This window comes from Ylistrum balloti, unplaced genomic scaffold (assembly GCF_031769215.1).
Source record: "Ylistrum balloti isolate Yb309-2 unplaced genomic scaffold, AGI_CSIRO_Ybal_v1 Utg369682, whole genome shotgun sequence".
NCBI classification, from domain to species: Eukaryota; Metazoa; Mollusca; class Bivalvia; order Pectinida; family Pectinidae; genus Ylistrum; species Ylistrum balloti.
In genome coordinates this window covers 87625-106051 of record NW_026781922.1, presented here as the reverse complement: position 1 = coordinate 106051, position 18427 = coordinate 87625, and the positions used below count along the sequence as shown (strand labels likewise).

Here is an 18427-nt window from a genome sequence, read left to right as displayed (position 1 = left end):
GAAGTTGATTGGTTCCATGCACTTTATTTTTGAGATAGTATATTTTGTTTTGTGATAACTCATTGTACTATTGAAGTTGATTGGTTCCATGCACTTTATTTTTGAGATAGTATATTTTGTTTTGTGATAACTCATTGTACTATTGAAGTTGATTGGTTCCATGCACTTTATTTTTGAGATAGTATATTTTATTTTGTGATAACTCATTGTACTATTGAAGTTGATTGGTTCCATGCACTTTATTTTTGAGATAGTTATTTTGTGATAACTCATTGTACTATTGAAGTTGATTGGTTCCATGCACTTTATTTTTGAGATAGTATATTTTATTTTGTGATAACTCATTGTACTATTGAAGTTGATTGGTTCCATGCACTTTATTTTTGAGATAGTTATTTTGTGATAACTCATTGTATATTGAAGTTGATTGGTTCCATGCACTTTATTTTTGAGATAGTATATTTTGTGATAACTCATTGTACTATTGAAGTTGATTGGTTCCATGCACTTTATTTTTGAGATAGTATATTTTGTGATAACTCATTGTACTATTGAAGTTGATTGGTTCCATGCACTTTATTTTTGAGATAGTTATTTTGTGATAACTCATTGTACTATTGAAGTTGATTGGTTCCATGCACTTTATTTTTGAGATAGTATATTTTATTTTGTGATAACTCATTGTACTATTGAAGTTGATTGGTTCCATGCACTTTATTTTTGAGATAGTATATTTTGTTTTGTGATAACTCATTGTACTATTGAAGTTGATTGGTTCCATGCACTTTATTTTTGAGATAGTTATTTTGTGATAACTCATTGTACTATTGAAGTTGATTGGTTCCATGCACTTTATTTTTGAGATAGTATATTTTGTGATAACTCATTGTACTATTGAAGTTGATTGGTTCCATGCACTTTATTTTTGAGATAGTTATTTTGTGATAACTCATTGTACTATTGAAGTTGATTGGTTCCATGCACTTTATTTTTGAGATAGTTATTTTGTGATAACTCATTGTACTATTGAAGTTGATTGGTTCCATGCACTTTATTTTTGAGATAGTTATTTTGTGATAACTCATTGTACTATTGAAGTTGATTGGTTCCATGCACTTTATTTTTGAGATAGTATATTTTGTGATAACTCATTGTACTATTGAAGTTGATTGGTTCCATGCACTTTATTTTTGAGATAGTATATTTTGTTTTGTGATAACTCATTGTACTATTGAAGTTGATTGGTTCCATGCACTTTATTTTTGAGATAGTATATTTTGTTTTGTGATAACTCATTGTACTATTGAAGTTGATTGGTTCCATGCACTTTATTTTTGAGATAGTATATTTTGTGATAACTCATTGTACTATTGAAGTTGATTGGTTCCATGCACTTTATTTTTGAGATAGTATATTTTGTTTTGTGATAACTCATTGTACTATTGAAGTTGATTGGTTCCATGCACTTTATTTTTGAGATAGTATATTTTGTGATAACTCATTGTACTATTGAAGTTGATTGGTTCCATGCACTTTATTTTTGAGATAGTTATTTTGTTTTGTGATAACTCATTGTACTATTGAAGTTGATTGGTTCCATGCACTTTATTTTTGAGATAGTATATTTTGTGATAACTCATTGTACTATTGAAGTTGATTGGTTCCATGCACTTTATTTTTGAGATAGTATATTTTGTTTTGTGATAACTCATTGTACTATTGAAGTTGATTGGTTCCATGCACTTTATTTTTGAGATAGTATATTTTGTTTTGTGATAACTCATTGTACTATTGAAGTTGATTGGTTCCATGCACTTTATTTTTGAGATAGTTATTTTGTTTTGTGATAACTCATTGTACTATTGAAGTTGATTGGTTCCATGCACTTTATTTTTGAGATAGTATATTTTGTTTTGTGATAACTCATTGTACTATTGAAGTTGATTGGTTCCATGCACTTTATTTTTGAGATAGTTATTTTGTGATAACTCATTGTACTATTGAAGTTGATTGGTTCCATGCACTTTATTTTTGAGATAGTATATTTTGTTTTGTGATAACTCATTGTACTATTGAAGTTGATTGGTTCCATGCACTTTATTTTTGAGATAGTATATTTTATTTTAGGGATCCATTGTTTTTCGATTGATCATTGATCTTTGGTTCTTGTTTGTTTGTTTTTTTGTTGTGTTTATGATTTAAGAGAAATCCATTAGAAACAACAAAAAGCCTACCTGTAGCTGTAACTCTCTGCTTCAAATTTACACCATATTGTCGAGCTAGTGAAACACTTTTCCGAATGTCTATTTTTCAAATTATTGTCGAGTTTTGTCAACATTTGTGATTTGTCCATCATATTTTTGAAGTTTTACACCAGGATTCGCCAAATGAAATGCCGCTGTCTATTTGTACCGGACTGTGATGATATGGGGGCGAAACGTTGGTATATATTGCCATTCAGTAACGTGTGTTTACGATATAACAGTGATACAAAACTTACATAAAAAAATTGACTTGTACAATATGTTTTTGTCGTGAACATATATGGGAAGGATAACAAAATAGAATAAAGCATGTTTTATAAATAGAACAAAACCTCAATTTAATTACCTTAACAAGGTATTGGGCACGTGTTTTATCTTTGTGCGACTAACAATAGATAATTTCTCTACGCATCCGATTAATGGCTGCTTCGGGAATTTGGCATCTTTTGTTTTGTTACTGGTCTCTGAGTTTAAAAGTTGATTGGAGACTTGGGTATAAGTCTGGCTTTTCATACAGAGATATGAAGCGACAATTGCCCGTAGGCAGGTATTGAAGGATCACGCCCGCGAGCCTTTCAGCAAGGGGTTTATGGTTTGCATTGTACATATTTTATACACTTCTTGTCAGTTCTGCTGCGATGCATAAAACTACCATTGTAGCTATGATGAAAGGTTCGTAACAACAACACAAAAGATATCGACAAAAATACCCCTAATTACTTCCACTATCAAACCAGTGAAACAGAATATGGTAATCATTTATACTATAGGCCAGCAGTCCACTCCCAAACATAATCAGACTGTACCTATCAGTTCATCAGGAACAAATCGGGCTAATCATTGTAGATGGACGAACTGATGTCATAGTTACAGACAGGCGTACTGATGTCATAGTTACAGACGGGCATACTGATGTCATAGTTACAGACGGGGAGGGGGAAATGATGTCATAGTTACAGACGGGGCGTACTGATGCCATAGTTACAGACAGGCGTACTGATGTCATAGTTACAGATAGACGAACTGATGTCATAGTTACAGACGGGGCGTACTGATGCCATAGTTACAGACAGGGGTACTGATGCCATAATTACAAACAGGCGTACTGATGTCATAGTTACAAACAGGCGTACTGATGCCACAGTTACAAACAAGCGTACTGATGTCATAGTTACAGATAGACGAACTGATGTCATAGTTACAGACGGGGCATACTGATGCCATAGTTACAAACAGGCGTACTGATGTCATAGTTACAAACAGGCGTACTGATGCCACAGTTACAAACAAGCGTACTGATGTCATAGTTATAGACGGGGCGTACTGATGTCATAGTTACAAACGGGACGTACTGATGTCATAGTTACAGACAGGCGTACTAATATTATAGTTACAGACGGGGCGTAGTGATGTCATATTTACAGACGGAGCGTACTGATGTCATAGTTACAGACTGGCGTACTGTTATGATAGTTACAGATAGACGAACTGATGTCATATTTACAGGCGGGCGTATTCATGTCATAGTTATAGACGGGCGGACTGATGTCATAGTTACAGACCGGGTGTGTTGATGTCACAGTTACAGATAGGTGAACTGATGTCATAGTTACAGACGGGACGTACTGATGTCATAGTTACAGACAGGCGTACTGATGTCATAGTTACAGACAGGCGTACTGATGTCATAGTTACATATAGACGAACTGATGTCATAGTTACAGTCGGACGTACTGATATAATAGTTACATACGGGTCGTAGTGATGTAATAGTTACAGACAGGGCATACTGATGTCATAGTTACAGACGGACGTACTGATGTCTTAGTTACAGACGGGCGGATTGATGTCATAGTTACAGACAGGCGCACTGATATAATTGTTACAGACGGGGCGGACTGATGTCATAGTTACAGGCAGGCGTACTGATGTCATAGTTACAGATAGACGAACTGATGTCATAGTTATAGACGTGCGGACTAATGTCAGAGTTACAGACGGACGTACTGATGTCTTAGTTACAGACGGGCGGACTGATGTCAGAGTTACAGACGGGGCGTATTTTATGTCATGGTTACAGACGGGTTTACTGATTTCATAGTTACAGACGGACGTACTGATATCTTAGTTACAGACGGGCGGACTGGTGTCATAGTTACAGACCGGATGTATTGATGCCATAGTTACATGCGGGCGTACTGATGTAATAGTTATAGATAGACGAATTGATGTCATATTTACAGGCGGTCGTATTCATGTCATAGTTATAGACGGGCGGACTGATGGAGTTACAGGCATGCGGACTGATGTCGGAGTTACAGGCGGGTGTACTGATGTCATAGTTACAGTCGGTCTAACTGATGTCTTAGTTAGAGACCGGGTGTATTGATGTCATAGTTACAGACAGGCGTACTGATGCCATAGTTACAGACAGGCGTACTGATGTCATAGTTACAGACGGGGCGTACTGATGTCATAGTTACAGACAGGCGTACTGATGTCATAGTTACAGACAGGCGTACTGATGTCATAGTTACAGACAGGCGTACTGATGTCATAGTTACAGATAGACGAACTGATGTCATAGTTACAGACGGGGCGTACTGATGCCATAGTTACAGACAGGCGTACTGATGCCATAATTACAAACAGGCGTACTGATGTCATAGTTACAAACAGGCGTACTGATGCCACAGTTACAAACAAGCGTACTGATGTCATAGTTACAGATAGACGAACTGATGTCATAGTTACAGACGGGGCGTACTGATGCCATAGTTACAAACAGGCGTACTGATGTCATAGTTACAAACAGGCGTACTGATGCCACAGTTACAAACAAGCGTACTGATGTCATAGTTATAGAAGGGGCGTACTGATGTCATAGTTACAAACGGGACGTACTGATGTCATAGTTACAGACAGGCGTACTAATATTATAGTTACAGACGGGGCGTAGTGATGTCATATTTACAGACGGAGCGTACTGATGTCATAGTTACAGACTGGCGTACTGTTATGATAGTTACAGATAGACGAACTGATGTCATATTTACAGGCGGGCGTATTCATGTCATAGTTATAGACGGGCGGACTGATGTCATAGTTACAGACCGGGTGTATTGATGTCACAGTTACAGATAGACGAACTGATGTCATAGTTACAGACGGGACGTACTGATGTCATAGTTACAGACAGGCGTACTGATGTCATAGTTACAGACAGGCGTACTGATGTCATAGTTACATATAGACGAACTGATGTCATAGTTACAGACGGACGTACTGATATAATAGTTACATACGGGTCGTAGTGATGTAATAGTTACAGACAGGGCATACTGATGTCATAGTTACAGACGGACGTACTGATGTCTTAGTTACAGACGGGCGGATTGATGTCATAGTTACAGACAGGCGCACTGATATAATAGTTACAGACGGGGCGGACTGATGTCATAGTTACAGGCAGGCGTACTGATGTCATAGTTACAGATAGACGAACTGATGTCATAGTTATAGACGTGCGGACTAATGTCAGAGTTACAGACGGACGTACTGATATCTTAGTTACAGACGGGCGGACTGATGTCAGAGTTACAGACGGGGCGTATTTTATGTCATGGTTACAGACGGGTTTACTGATTTCATAGTTACAGACGGACGTACTGATATCTTAGTTACAGACGGGCGGACTGGTGTCATAGTTACAGACCGGATGTATTGATGCCATAGTTACATGCGGGCGTACTGATGTAATAGTTATAGATAGACGAACTGATGTCATATTTACAGGCGGTCGTATTCATGTCATAGTTATAGACGGGCGGACTGATGTCGGAGTTACAGGCATGCGGACTGATGTCGGAGTTACAGGCGGGTGTACTGATGTCATAGTTACAGTCGGTCTAACTGATGTCTTAGTTAGAGACCGGGTGTATTGATGTCATAGTTACATGCGGGCGTACTGATGTAATAGTTACAGATAGACGAACTGATGTCATCGTTATAGACGGGCGGACTGATGTCAGAGTTATAGACGGGGCGTATTGATGTCATAGTTACAGACGGGTTTACTGATGTACTAGTTACAGACGGGCGGACTGATGTCAGAGTTACAGGCGGACGTACTGATGTCCTAGTTACAGACGGACGTTATGATGTCATAGTTAGAGACGGGGCGTACTGATGTCATAGTTACAGACGGGGCGTACTGATGTCATTGTTAGAGACGAGGCGTATTTATGTCATAGTTACAGATGGGTTTACTGATGTCATAGTTAGAGACGGGGCGTACTCATTTCATAGAGACGGGCGTGCTGATGTCATAGTTAGAGACGGGTGTACTGATGTCATAGTTACAGACGGGCGGACTGATGTCAGAGTTACAGACGGGGCGTATTTATGTCATATTTACCGACGGGTTTACTGATGTCGTAGTTACAGAAGGGTGTACTGATGTCAAGGTTACAGACGGGCAGACTGATGTCAAGGTTACAGACGGGCGTATTTATTTCATAGTTACAGATGGGTGTACTGATGACATAGTGTGCTTTTGATAATAACAAAGGGGCTGCTTAGGTCAGAGTTAGAGAGGGGTGTACAGGCTATACAGATATGCTTTCATAGATCATTGTTATCGATCGAAGAAATTATGTCATTGATACAGAACAGACTGGCCTACGTATGCTAAGGGTACAAAGTAGAGTACCAATAAAGTCATTGATAAAGTGATGTCATATCTATGTCATAGATAAAGGGGTGTCATATTTATGTTTTAGTTAAAGGGGTGTCATATTTATGTCATAGATAAAGGGTGTCATATTTATGTCACAGATAAAGGGGTGTCATATTTATGCCATAAAGGGGTGTCATATTTATGTCATAGATAAAGGGGTGTCATATTTATGTCATAGATAAAGGGGTGTCACATTTATGTTTTAGATAAAGGGGTGTCATGTTTATGTCATAGATAAAGGGGTGTCACATTTATGTTTTAGATAAAGGGGTGTCATATTTATGTCATAGATAAAGGGGTGTCATAATTATGCCATAGATAAAGGGGTGACATATCTATGTTTTAGATAAAAGGGTGTCATATTTATGCCATAGATAAAGGGGTGTCATATTTATGTCATAGATAAAGGGTGTCATATTTATGTCACAAATAAAGGGGTGTCATATTTATGCCATAACGGGGTGTCATAATTATGCCATAGATAAAGGGGTGTCATATTTATGCCATAGATAAAGGGGTGTCACATTTATGTTTTAGATAAAGGGGTGTCATATTTATGTTTTAGATAAAAGGGTGTCATATTTATGTCATAGATAAAGGGGTGACATATCTATGTTTTAGATAAAAGGGTGTCATATTTATGCCATAGATAAAGGGGTGTCATATTTATGTCATAGATAAAGGGGTGTCACATTTATGTTTTAGATAAAGGGGTGTCATATTTATGTCATAGATAAAGGGGTGTCATAATGATGCCATAGATAAAGAGGTGTCATATCTATGTTTTAGATAAAGGGGTGTCATATTTATGTCATAGATAAAGGGGTGTCATATTTATGTCATAGATAAAGGGGTGTCACATTTATGTTTTAGATAAAGGGGTGTCATATCTATGTTTTAGATAAAAGGGTGTAATATTTATGTCATAGATAAAGGGGTGTCATATTTATGTCATAGATAAAGGGGTGTCATATTTATGTCATATTTACGAGTGTTAATGGGTAAAAGAGTAATGTGATATGTTCTGGTAGTTCTCGAAACCGTAATATTGGTACATAGAGTGTACAGTGTACACGTTTAAATGATTTTGAAGATTTTCTAGGATTAGTAAATATATTTAGAATTGTGATATGTTATTGGATTCAATCAATTTTGCGCGGTATTTACGTTGAATTGATGAACAATTTAGTGTATTGTAACGCCCTCCTTAACATGAATCAAATACTTCGTTTGTAATGTCCTACATTGAACATCATCTGGTGACGATTTCTTGTTTCTAAATATGTTCAAAAGAGAATCATTTCTTTAAAATAAAATTAATAAAAGAGGAGTTTGGAAGTTTCCGTGTTGAATTTAACTGTCTCTGATCATCACTCAATCGGACGCACATTTCCTTTTCTGGAAATTAGGTTTTCATGAGAGGTCCGTTTAAATGAGGGAGGGATGGATATATATATATATATATATATAACACAACACAAAATTAAACACATGTATTGAGTCCGCCGGTAAATACAAATGCATTACCTCCCCTTTCACTTGACGTTAACCATCACAGGAAGTAGCATTGTTTATGACGTCACTTGGCGTCGAGATCTGCTTGACAACGGATCAACAACGTCAGATCACTTTTGATAGAGTATTATAGAGTATGAAGTGTCAAAACGCTACATGAGGATTCAGTTGTACTTTCTCAGTGGAACAATTGCTGTAGTAGTTGTCTCCCTTGGGACGATGTCGCTCATACGAAGGATTCTTCGACGGCATTCGAACAGGGTGACCAACGGAGAGATGGCTGTTATAAACACTGACGTAGACTCGCTGACCTCGAGTGAATCAATGGACATGGTCCTCACAGTACTGTCTGACTCTACCACAGACGATTCTTGTCAGGATACGTCCTCTGGTACATCACGGAATGTTGACTGCAGACGCAAACGACGTAAGCTGGCTTCACTTATAAGACAAAAGAGGTAAAAACCTTCAATCAAAAAATATTTTTACGTGAATGATTCATACTGATGTAGCAATACATCATTTTTAAAAACGTATCAAACTGAAAACAAAGTCAGATTATCTGATGAAAAATCATATTCGCCGTTCCAAACCTTATAAAAGTTGAGAGGGGAAATTAAGATAGTTTCTGGTTTTCCTGTTACTTCCAAGCGTAACATTCTGGGCCCCCAACTGCTTGTGGATTTATCACTCTACCACCTGACAGAGTGAAGCGAAGGGCGGTAACTCTGAGAGGTCAGAAAGAAGCCTAAAGGATTCAGGCTCGTAGTGGATATCTTGCTCTGGTATTCCTGTGAATTATCGGTACAGTTGAATGAATGTTAACATTTCCAGACCGAGAGCTTTAAATGGGTACATGTTCTTTTTCTATATTAAGATAAGAATTATGGGGAAAGGGGGATGGGGGGGAACGGAGACGAATGTGAACTACAATGTAAGTACATGGACAAAATAATCAGAAACTATACCTCCTGACTTTCAAAAATATCGTAAAATTTGGTCTTTTTCCTGGTTCGGTACCATAACATTTACATACTGCCAGCAGGCCTTTGGTGTTTTCTCTATCCATTGTTTCCGAGATATGTACTTATCCATTCTGTGCAGTAAATACATTGTACATCTGCACACGTGTTTCAGCCAGAAGGAGTTGAAGCTTGACCATAAACAACAGGAGATCATACAAATTGATGCTGAAATAAGAGAAGTTATGCGCATGCTCAAACATATAGATATCAGGGACATTGCTCTGGATGAGGAAGTTCAATTCAAAAGACTGGAGTTGATGTCCATGTTTCCAAGCGGTAGGAATTTCGTCTTAGAATTTAAAAACAATGTTTCGTCCAATCAGTAAAGTTTTTTGGGGGTTTCTACTTCGAGTTTATAAACTATAACATTATATATTTATATTGTGTGTTTTATTTAACTCCATATTAATAGTATAATAGATTGTGGTATGTTAGACTACAATTTTACAGTAATTCAGTTTGTGTAAGATACAGACAGTTGTCTCTAAGATAAAGAAAATTGACAGTCTGTCACTTTCTGTAGTATTATTACAGAGTTATTGGACTTTAATGATTCAGTCTGTGTAGGATACAGACAGGTGTCTCCAAGATAAAGAAAATCGACAGTCTGTCACTTTCTGTAGTATAATTACAGAGTTATTGGACTTTAATGGTTCAGTTTGTGTAGGATACAGACAGTTGTCACTTAGATAAAGAAAATCGACAGTCTGTCACTTTCTGTAGTATAATTACAGAGTTATTGGACTTTAGTTAGAGGCCTTCAGAAACAAATTAAACTTGCATGAGTAAGTTTTAAAATAATGAAACATAACAAAGAAAGCCTTGTCAGACACGAAATTCTCCAGACATTTGTTATAATCAGTATAACATACTAGATTACCATGTTGATCTACGTCATCTTCTAGACATCGATCTGTCCATACCTAGAATCCGTTACAAACAAAATGTCCTTGTATCACTTATTGATGGGAACGAGTTCCAACTGGAACTTCCCTGGTTAGTCAGTTCTGAGAGTCACATAAGTCCGAAGAAACACCACATACATCGTTTTGTACAATCTGATTGAAAGCCGGATCACTTCACAATTACGTGTAAGTATCAACGGTCAACAAACGGCTTTTATTCCATACAATAATTTAAATAGTCATAAAAGATATGTTAAAAACGAATGGAGGAAAATATCTTTGTGACTTAGGCGGAGTATTCCTTTAAGATTCGCCCAAGCACCAACATTATACAATATAACGATAATCTTTCTTACTTTCCTCTGTTGAAGTCTGAAGATGTAAACTTTGTCTTACAGGCGTGTTTTTATAGTTGATAAGATATTCCATTTGCCGTATGATAAACACTAGAGATAATATGTTGACACCATTTATGTGAATCGACCACTATTTCAGTTCCGTTCCCCGATAAATCATACTTACAATTCAATATACACTGATGTCAAACTATTCCCCAGTAGTTCCTAACTTTTCCCATGTACAACATCTACTGAAGTCCAAATTACGATTATGACAACCTCGTTACACACTGTAATACGTTCAATCATTACAAGGTATCATGTCTGTTACACTGCAAACAAAAACACAAGATAATGACAAGAATTTCCCCTCATAATGAAACCTAGACTAATTATATTTATTTTTTATTCAATTATTTTGTTTTGTTTTGTTTCCTTAAAAAACTCCATGAAGATCTTATTTACGTTTTGAATATCGATAAATGTGTATAAAGTCTTACAAATGTAACATTTGTAGGATAACAATTTCCTTGTCATTTTCCAAATATGATTTTATACAATGGGAAGTATTTCTGTTCCAGTGACAGAGGACTCAGAGAAGGACATTCGACATAAGGAAGCAATCTACCACCGGCGATTCACAAATATCAAGTCTGCGGTCGACGCCAAGAATCTCCTGACAATGATCAGGACAAGGAAACACGCCCTTGACCAACTCGAACTTCTCACTTACCGGAAGTACGTCAGTATTCAACATGACATCGAGGCTAAAGACAATTCTACAGTTTCTCCCCTGAATCCCTGTCGGCCGAACTTCGATCATCTGTTCAGTGTTATAAGGGAGAGGATTGCCCAGCAGCAAGCTGGAGGACAGTTCGCCGACTTCGACGCCACGGCGGATGATGTCTTCCCTACAATGTCCAATTCTAGCCAAACCACCGATAATGGAACCCTCCAACTGCGGCTTGACCCGACACGTGCGCCACCGTCCGAGTCTGTGGTGTGACGTGGGCATGAGGTGGGTGTGTCATAATGTTGTTGATGTTTGAGCATCTTCTGAATGAGTGTTGAGGAGGTGTGTGTGTGTGTGTGTGTGTGTGTGTGTGTGTGTGTGTGTGTGTGTGTGTGTGTGTGTGTGTGTGTGTGTGTGTGTGTGTGTGTGTGTGTGTGTGTGTGTGTGTGTGTGTGTGTGTGTGTGTGTGTGTGTGTGTGTGTGTGTGTGTGTGTGTGTGTGTGTGTGTGTGTGTGTGTGTGTGTGTGTGTGTGTGTGTGTGTGTGTGTGTGTGTGTGTGTGTGTGTGTGTGTGTGTGTGTGTGTGTGTGTGTGTGTGTGTGTGTGTGTGTGTGTGTGTGTGTGTGTGTGTGTGTGTGTGTGTGTGTGTGTGTGTGTGTGTGTGTGTGTCAAAGTGGGTCGTGGAAGATGGGGACATAATGTTGGTAAAGGTTTCGTGTGTTGCGGAAAGTGGTCAGTTTGATCACTGCGAGAACTCATGCCATTTCTTGACTGTTTCAATAAACAAGCTTATTGAAGTACGTATTTGTTGTTGAGGTTGCTCTCATATGTTCATTAAAAGATGAAAATGATAGAAAAAATGGAGAAAATTTGGCTACACGAGGGAACACTTTAACAGGGGAAACGACGGAAAAAATTAATCCGCCGTGCCGTAACAGCAACTGACACAGCTCGCTGCCGTGACCAGGATTCGAACCTGGGTTGTTGCGGCCACAACGCGAAGTACTAACCACTATACGATCACGGCAATAGGTCCAAATAGTGGTGGGGGGAGGGAGGGGGTGAAATTGGCTTCAAAGAATGTGACGGTTTTGTTACATTGTGTTTCTTCTACACATTCGCTGCTGTTGTCGGAATACACCTACCATATATATTTTTGCTGTATTGGGCAGTTACGGAAAACATCTGTAGTTTTAGCACGTCATTTTATTTTCAGGCTTCAGTTTTATTTATGTAACCGAGAGGTAAACACCAAAACCACCCGAGCAGTTTTTTTTCCAACTTTATAGTTATATTCAGAAATAAACAAGCACGCAGTAGATACACAGATGAAACAAATAAAAAGCTAAATTTTAGCATTGTATAAATATAGGTTTACTACAAATACAAAAACTTTTGTCTTTCTTCACCCTCGCCAAACTACAGCCTACTGGTATATCTTCTAGACATCGGTTCCAGCCCGTTATATGTTTCGGTGCGGCCATACTGTTGAACTTAATTACGTGAACAATGGACCTACGTAACTTAGAACCTGACTGATATTGGTTAATGTAACATTTGACGCTTCCAAAAAGAGTCAAATGTTGTGATTTAATCCATTCGTCATAAAGTAGTAGGAGTGTTCGTTTCATTGGTAAATATGGGTACTTTTTCTCAATACACGTATTTTTCACGTCAACCCCCCCCCCCCCCCCTCCCCCCAGTTGAAGTTGAGATCGTATAAAGATGTTTTTCAGAAAAAATACTGGAGTTTTACTGATCACTTCAATGGAAAAAAATCATAGTATAAACACATTAATGTATGTATTTAGTTGGTTGCAAATACTCGACATGGCATTGCTACCTAGATGCGATTAACAAGGGGGCCGAAACTAATGCGCAAAGATATTTCAAGACAGCCATTAATATCGAGGCCGAAACTAATGCGCCAAAGATGTTTCAAGACAGCGATTAATAAGCGGGCCGAAACTAATGCGCCAAAGATGTTTCAAGACAGCGATTAATAAGCGGGCCGAAACTAATGCGCCAAGGATATTTCAAGACAGCGATTAATAAGCTTGCCGAAACTAATGCGCCAAAAATGTTTCAAGACAGCGATTACTAAGCGGGCCGAAACTAATGCGCCAAAGATATTTCAAGACAGCGATTAATATCGAGGCCGAAACTAATGCGCCAAAAATGTTTCAAGACAGCCATTAATATCGAGGCCGAAACTAATGCGCCAAAGATGTTTCAAGACAGCGATTAATAAGCGGGCCGAAACTAATGCGCCAAAGATGTTTCAAGACAGCGATTAATAAGCGAGCGGAAACTAATGCGCCAGAAATGTTTCAAGACAAGGACCATGTATTCTCTATATATGGAAGAGTTGAAAGGAAAGGCAATATCACAACAGAAGAAAAGTTTTTAAAATCCTATGCTAGCTACGGGTGTATTTAGTCTTTGGTTATATGTTTCTTGTGAATCAGTCTTTCTAAACGTACTGAAAATAAAACACGTGTTTGCTGGACATTAATCAAACTCCGTCATCAATTCTCTTCTCTCTCTCTCCAAAAGGGTCCTGACGATATTCAAAATTGATCTGTCAAATTGTTTGACATCCAGATTTATTTAAAGATGATATATTTTCAGAGTTTGACACTCGTGAAACATCTTCATTCTGTCGTTGTTGTAGTCACAGGCATATTTATGGCTGGCAGCTAAATCGGACTACTTTCGCTTCTAAATGGAAACTGCTTTGAATTAGGTTCCACATGCAGTTATACTTGGTGATATAAATGTTTGACTTTCGACCCAATTTTTATTTCTGACACATGCATTTTATAACGACAGACGTAATCGACATAGACCGAGATATATCTGACCTTCAAGCAACTGTGGACGTGACTGTAGGGACTAACATTGTGAGAAGTTTGAAAAGTGATATGACATAAGGATGCAGGTTATGAACTTTTTTATCAGTCGACTTTTAGATACGAATTAGACTGAAGGTTTTATGGACGTATATTCATCAGACGACTTGTGTGACATTTTACTGCTAGGTACTTAGAAAGTACTGATGAGTGTATTCCTTCTAAAACAGTTGCAATTAGACCTAATGATAAACCGTGGTCCAACTCCCACTTCAGACGACAAATTAGAAAAAGAAACAGATTATTAAAAAAATAGAAATCCAGTCGCACTCTTAATAATTTTAATAACTTTAGGAAACAGCGAAATTACGTAAGCAATCTGAAAAAGAGGACAAATGATTTTTTTATGCGGACATAAATGAACTTTTGGACAATTTTAGTGACCCAAAATTCTAGAATTTTTTGGAAAATTTTCCGCAGACTAATGAAAACGGCAGCATTTTAAAATTATTATAACCTCCTTTAATGAGTGCAACCGGAGTTATAGAAATGGACGATAACATTAAGACTAACATATTTAACGACTACTTTGGGTCGATATCTACTATTGAAGATGCTCACGTTGACCTACCTGTTATTGAACCTAGAACCGACACTAACATATCAGACATCCTCCTCCTTTCTCTCTCTCTCTCTCTCTCTCTCCTTTCTCTCTCTCTCTCTCTCTCTCTCTCTCTCTCTCTCTCTCTCTCTATTTCACTCACTCTGTCTGTCTCTGTCTCTGTCTCTGTCTCTCTCTCTCCCTCTATCTTTTTTTTCTTTGTATTTTGTTTTCTTAAAAAAAGGAAAACCCATTTGTCCTCTTTTTCAGATCGCTTACGTAATTTCGCTGTTTCCTAAAGTTATTAAAATTATTAAGAGTGCGACTGGATTTCTATTTTTTTAATAATCTGTTTCTTTTTCTAATTTGTAGTAAATTAAAAAAAATTTATTTATTTTTTATTACCTTATATTTTAGAAGTGGTTATCACGATTGTTCGCCATTCAAATGGTGAGACACATACAATGGCTCATTCACGAATCAAACTTTAAAAAAGAAATACATTTAAAATTTGTATATGTAATACTTTGCCATTTTTTTCATATTTATAGTATACGGGTATCATGCTACAGATTTTAACATGTAATTCCGAATAACACGGCAAATTTATTAAGATCTGACCAAAAAGTACATGTATATTTTTGCCAATTTAGTACCAAAGGTTTCAGAAATTCGATAGATTTTTCCAAGCTTGTTCGAGTTACCTCCCTTCTGCCCCCATGCATACGTGGCAAAACAGTCACGTGTAATTGAAGTAGTCCGTCGGGCTTGTTGTTTTGTAGGTCTAGGGGTATCAGGTCCCGGGTTCGAGTCCCGGACAAGCCCAGGACATGTTTTGATTTGGACTAATATTAATATTATTATTTCTGTATGTTGACAACAGTTAGCTCCAATGTGTTCCAGTCATGGCTGTGAAGTACTTTGGATTGTTGTTACGGCGCGCTAAATCATCATTTTTATTTCATTCCGAACATAAATTTCATTGCAATTTGGTTCTGTTAAAACTATTTTAATAGATAGGATTTAAATGTCTACGGAAATAAATAAACATATGGTAGAAAAATACCGAACACTCTGAACACTTGTCAGATATTTGCTGTGTTCGTTGTGAGAATGTTGATGCGTAAGCCTGTTCCAGTTATCTCCCTTCTGCTGCATTGCATACGTGGCAAAACGGCACAGTGCTACAACTATTATCAATCTACCTAAAACAGGTATCAATATGTTAAGTGTTTATATATGTCATTTGTTTCTTTTTAATAATTTACTTTTTAATATAATACATTTCATATAAGTATCTGTTTGTTCAGTATTTAATATGATTACTTCATTCGTAAGTGGCTTGTTGGTCTAGGGGTATGATTCTCGCTTTGGGTGCGAGAGGTCCCGGGTTCGAATCCCGGACAAGCCCGGTGACTTTTTTCTTCTTCTTTGTTTTTTGTCGATTAAAACAATTTCTACGTTACCGTCTCTATTATGTTTCCGTCAGGTGGTAACGCATTTGTCTTTCACCACGGCGACCGAGAATTTCTATTTCTCTATCGGGCGTGATAAGGTATGATGTCACCTTGTCGGTCTGTCTTGTCCCTGCAGTCATCGTCTGTCTTCTCCCTGCAGTCATTGTCTGTCTTGTCCATCAGACATCTTCTGTCTTCTCCTTGCAGTTATCGTCTGTCTTGTCCCTCAGACATCGTTTGTCTTCTCCCTACAAACATCGTCTGTCTTGTCCTTCAGACATTATCCGTCTTGCCCCTGCAGTCATCGTCTGTCCTGCCTCTCAGACATCGTCTGTCTTGTCCCTGCAGACATTGTCTGTCTTGTCCCTCAATTATTGTCGGTCTTGCCTCTCAGACATCGTCTGTCTTGCCTCTCAGACATCATCTGTCTTGTCCCTGCAGACATCATCTGTCATATCGGATGACGCGTGTGTCATGATCCTGTGTCAAATGCTTATCTCCGGCGACATTGTTGTCGTGTCCAAGATGATCCCTGAAGTCAAGTTCAAGGTATAATGTTTTCTCATATACCGGAAATATCAGTCTAACAGCTTCCTGTTTTCCCTCTAGTGTACATAAACAGAACAAGTGTAGAACAGCTTGGACATATCAACATGTTAAGTGTTGTTCAAACAGGTGGTATGGTAGCCTATCGATTGCGTCACTTCCGGTATGAATGTGCGTGCTGTCTTAAACAAATAAAAGAAGCGATAGAGGAATCAATATTTGAAGTCAGTGATCACAAATAAGTCTATCGAACGTCTCTTACATGGAAAATAGCACGGCTGTACGGGTATCACTACATGGATATACTACAGCGTAATGAAAGGTCGAAAGCAAAGTAAGTAGAATGAAATGTTTATATTTAAAAGTCATTCTCATTATCTACACAATTCTAGAGGAATCCTTTAGATCATCTCTGTCGTAACTATGGAATGAAATCTTTAGGTCTCTGTCGTAATTATGGAATCTTTAGGTCTCTGTCGTAACTATGGAATCTTTAGGTCTCTGTCGTAACTATGGAATCTTTATATTTAAAAGCTGTTCTCATTATCTACACAATTCTGGGGAATCCTTTAGATCTCTGTCGTAACCATGGAATCCTTTAGATCTCTGTGGTAACTATGGAATCTTTATATTTCATGTAGGTTCGTTCTTTTAACATGTATGTAACACAAAATTATAGACTGAATATGTCCAAACCTTTCTTCAATTACACTTAGTGTTGTGTACTACTGAAATATAACTTAGTTACATACGCTTTACATACGAGTTACATAAGAGTTACTTACGAGTTACATACGAGTTACATACGTGTTATATACGAGGACAATTTTAATGAGTCGTTAACCAGTTGTTGAATTCTGACTGCAATATCACAGTGATTAACAGAGGAGATCTATCCCCATCAGTAAAGCTGTACTGTTTGTTTCTATCGTCAATTGTTAGATTCTGCTGGTGAAGGTTGCTTGAAAAATACTTTACGTGATCTGCTTTAGAATTCTCACATGTACTTCAAGGATTGTTTTAAAAATCCTTTTCCTCTGGCTGCTTAAAAGACATTTTATCGAAGGCTGTTTCCAAAATGTTATTTCAAGCTCTGTCCTTGTCAGACAATAATAGTGAGTCATTATTTAGCCAGTGTCTTTACTGTTTCCCTGACTATCGACTGTACCAGTCTGACCGTTTTCTACAAACTTCATGTTCGCTGTATACGTTATCATAACCGTTGTGGTTCTGACCAGAAGCGCGAGAAACTCTATGTAAAAAGTCTATAAAACCGAACGTAGATTAAGTGAGAAACGACGCGGGAAAGTGTCAGGAAAACTTGGACACGACTAGGGAAATGTCAGGTAAACTGGGACACGACTAGGGGTAGTGTCAGGTAAACTGGGAAACGACTAGGGGAAGTGTCAGGTAAACTGAGACACGACTAGGGGTAGTGTCAGGTAAACTGGGAC

General features: G+C 37.8%; 1 protein-coding gene and 1 non-coding gene across 2 annotated transcripts; both read left to right on the top strand.

Moving 5' to 3' along the window:
* The first annotated feature begins 8673 nt into the window (after positions 1–8673).
* Positions 8674–11791, top strand: LOC132564824 (uncharacterized). The gene is made up of 3 exons (XM_060229452.1): positions 8674–8975; positions 9655–9818; positions 11367–11791. Exons 1-3 carry the CDS (start codon positions 8674–8676, stop codon positions 11789–11791), a joined length of 891 nt encoding a protein of 296 aa, XP_060085435.1.
* Positions 11792–16309: 4518 nt separating this feature from the next.
* On the top strand, positions 16310–16381 carry Trnap-ugg (transfer RNA proline (anticodon UGG)). The gene has a single exon. It is a non-coding gene; the product is annotated as a tRNA-Pro (tRNA).
* Positions 16382–18427: the final 2046 nt, after the last annotated feature.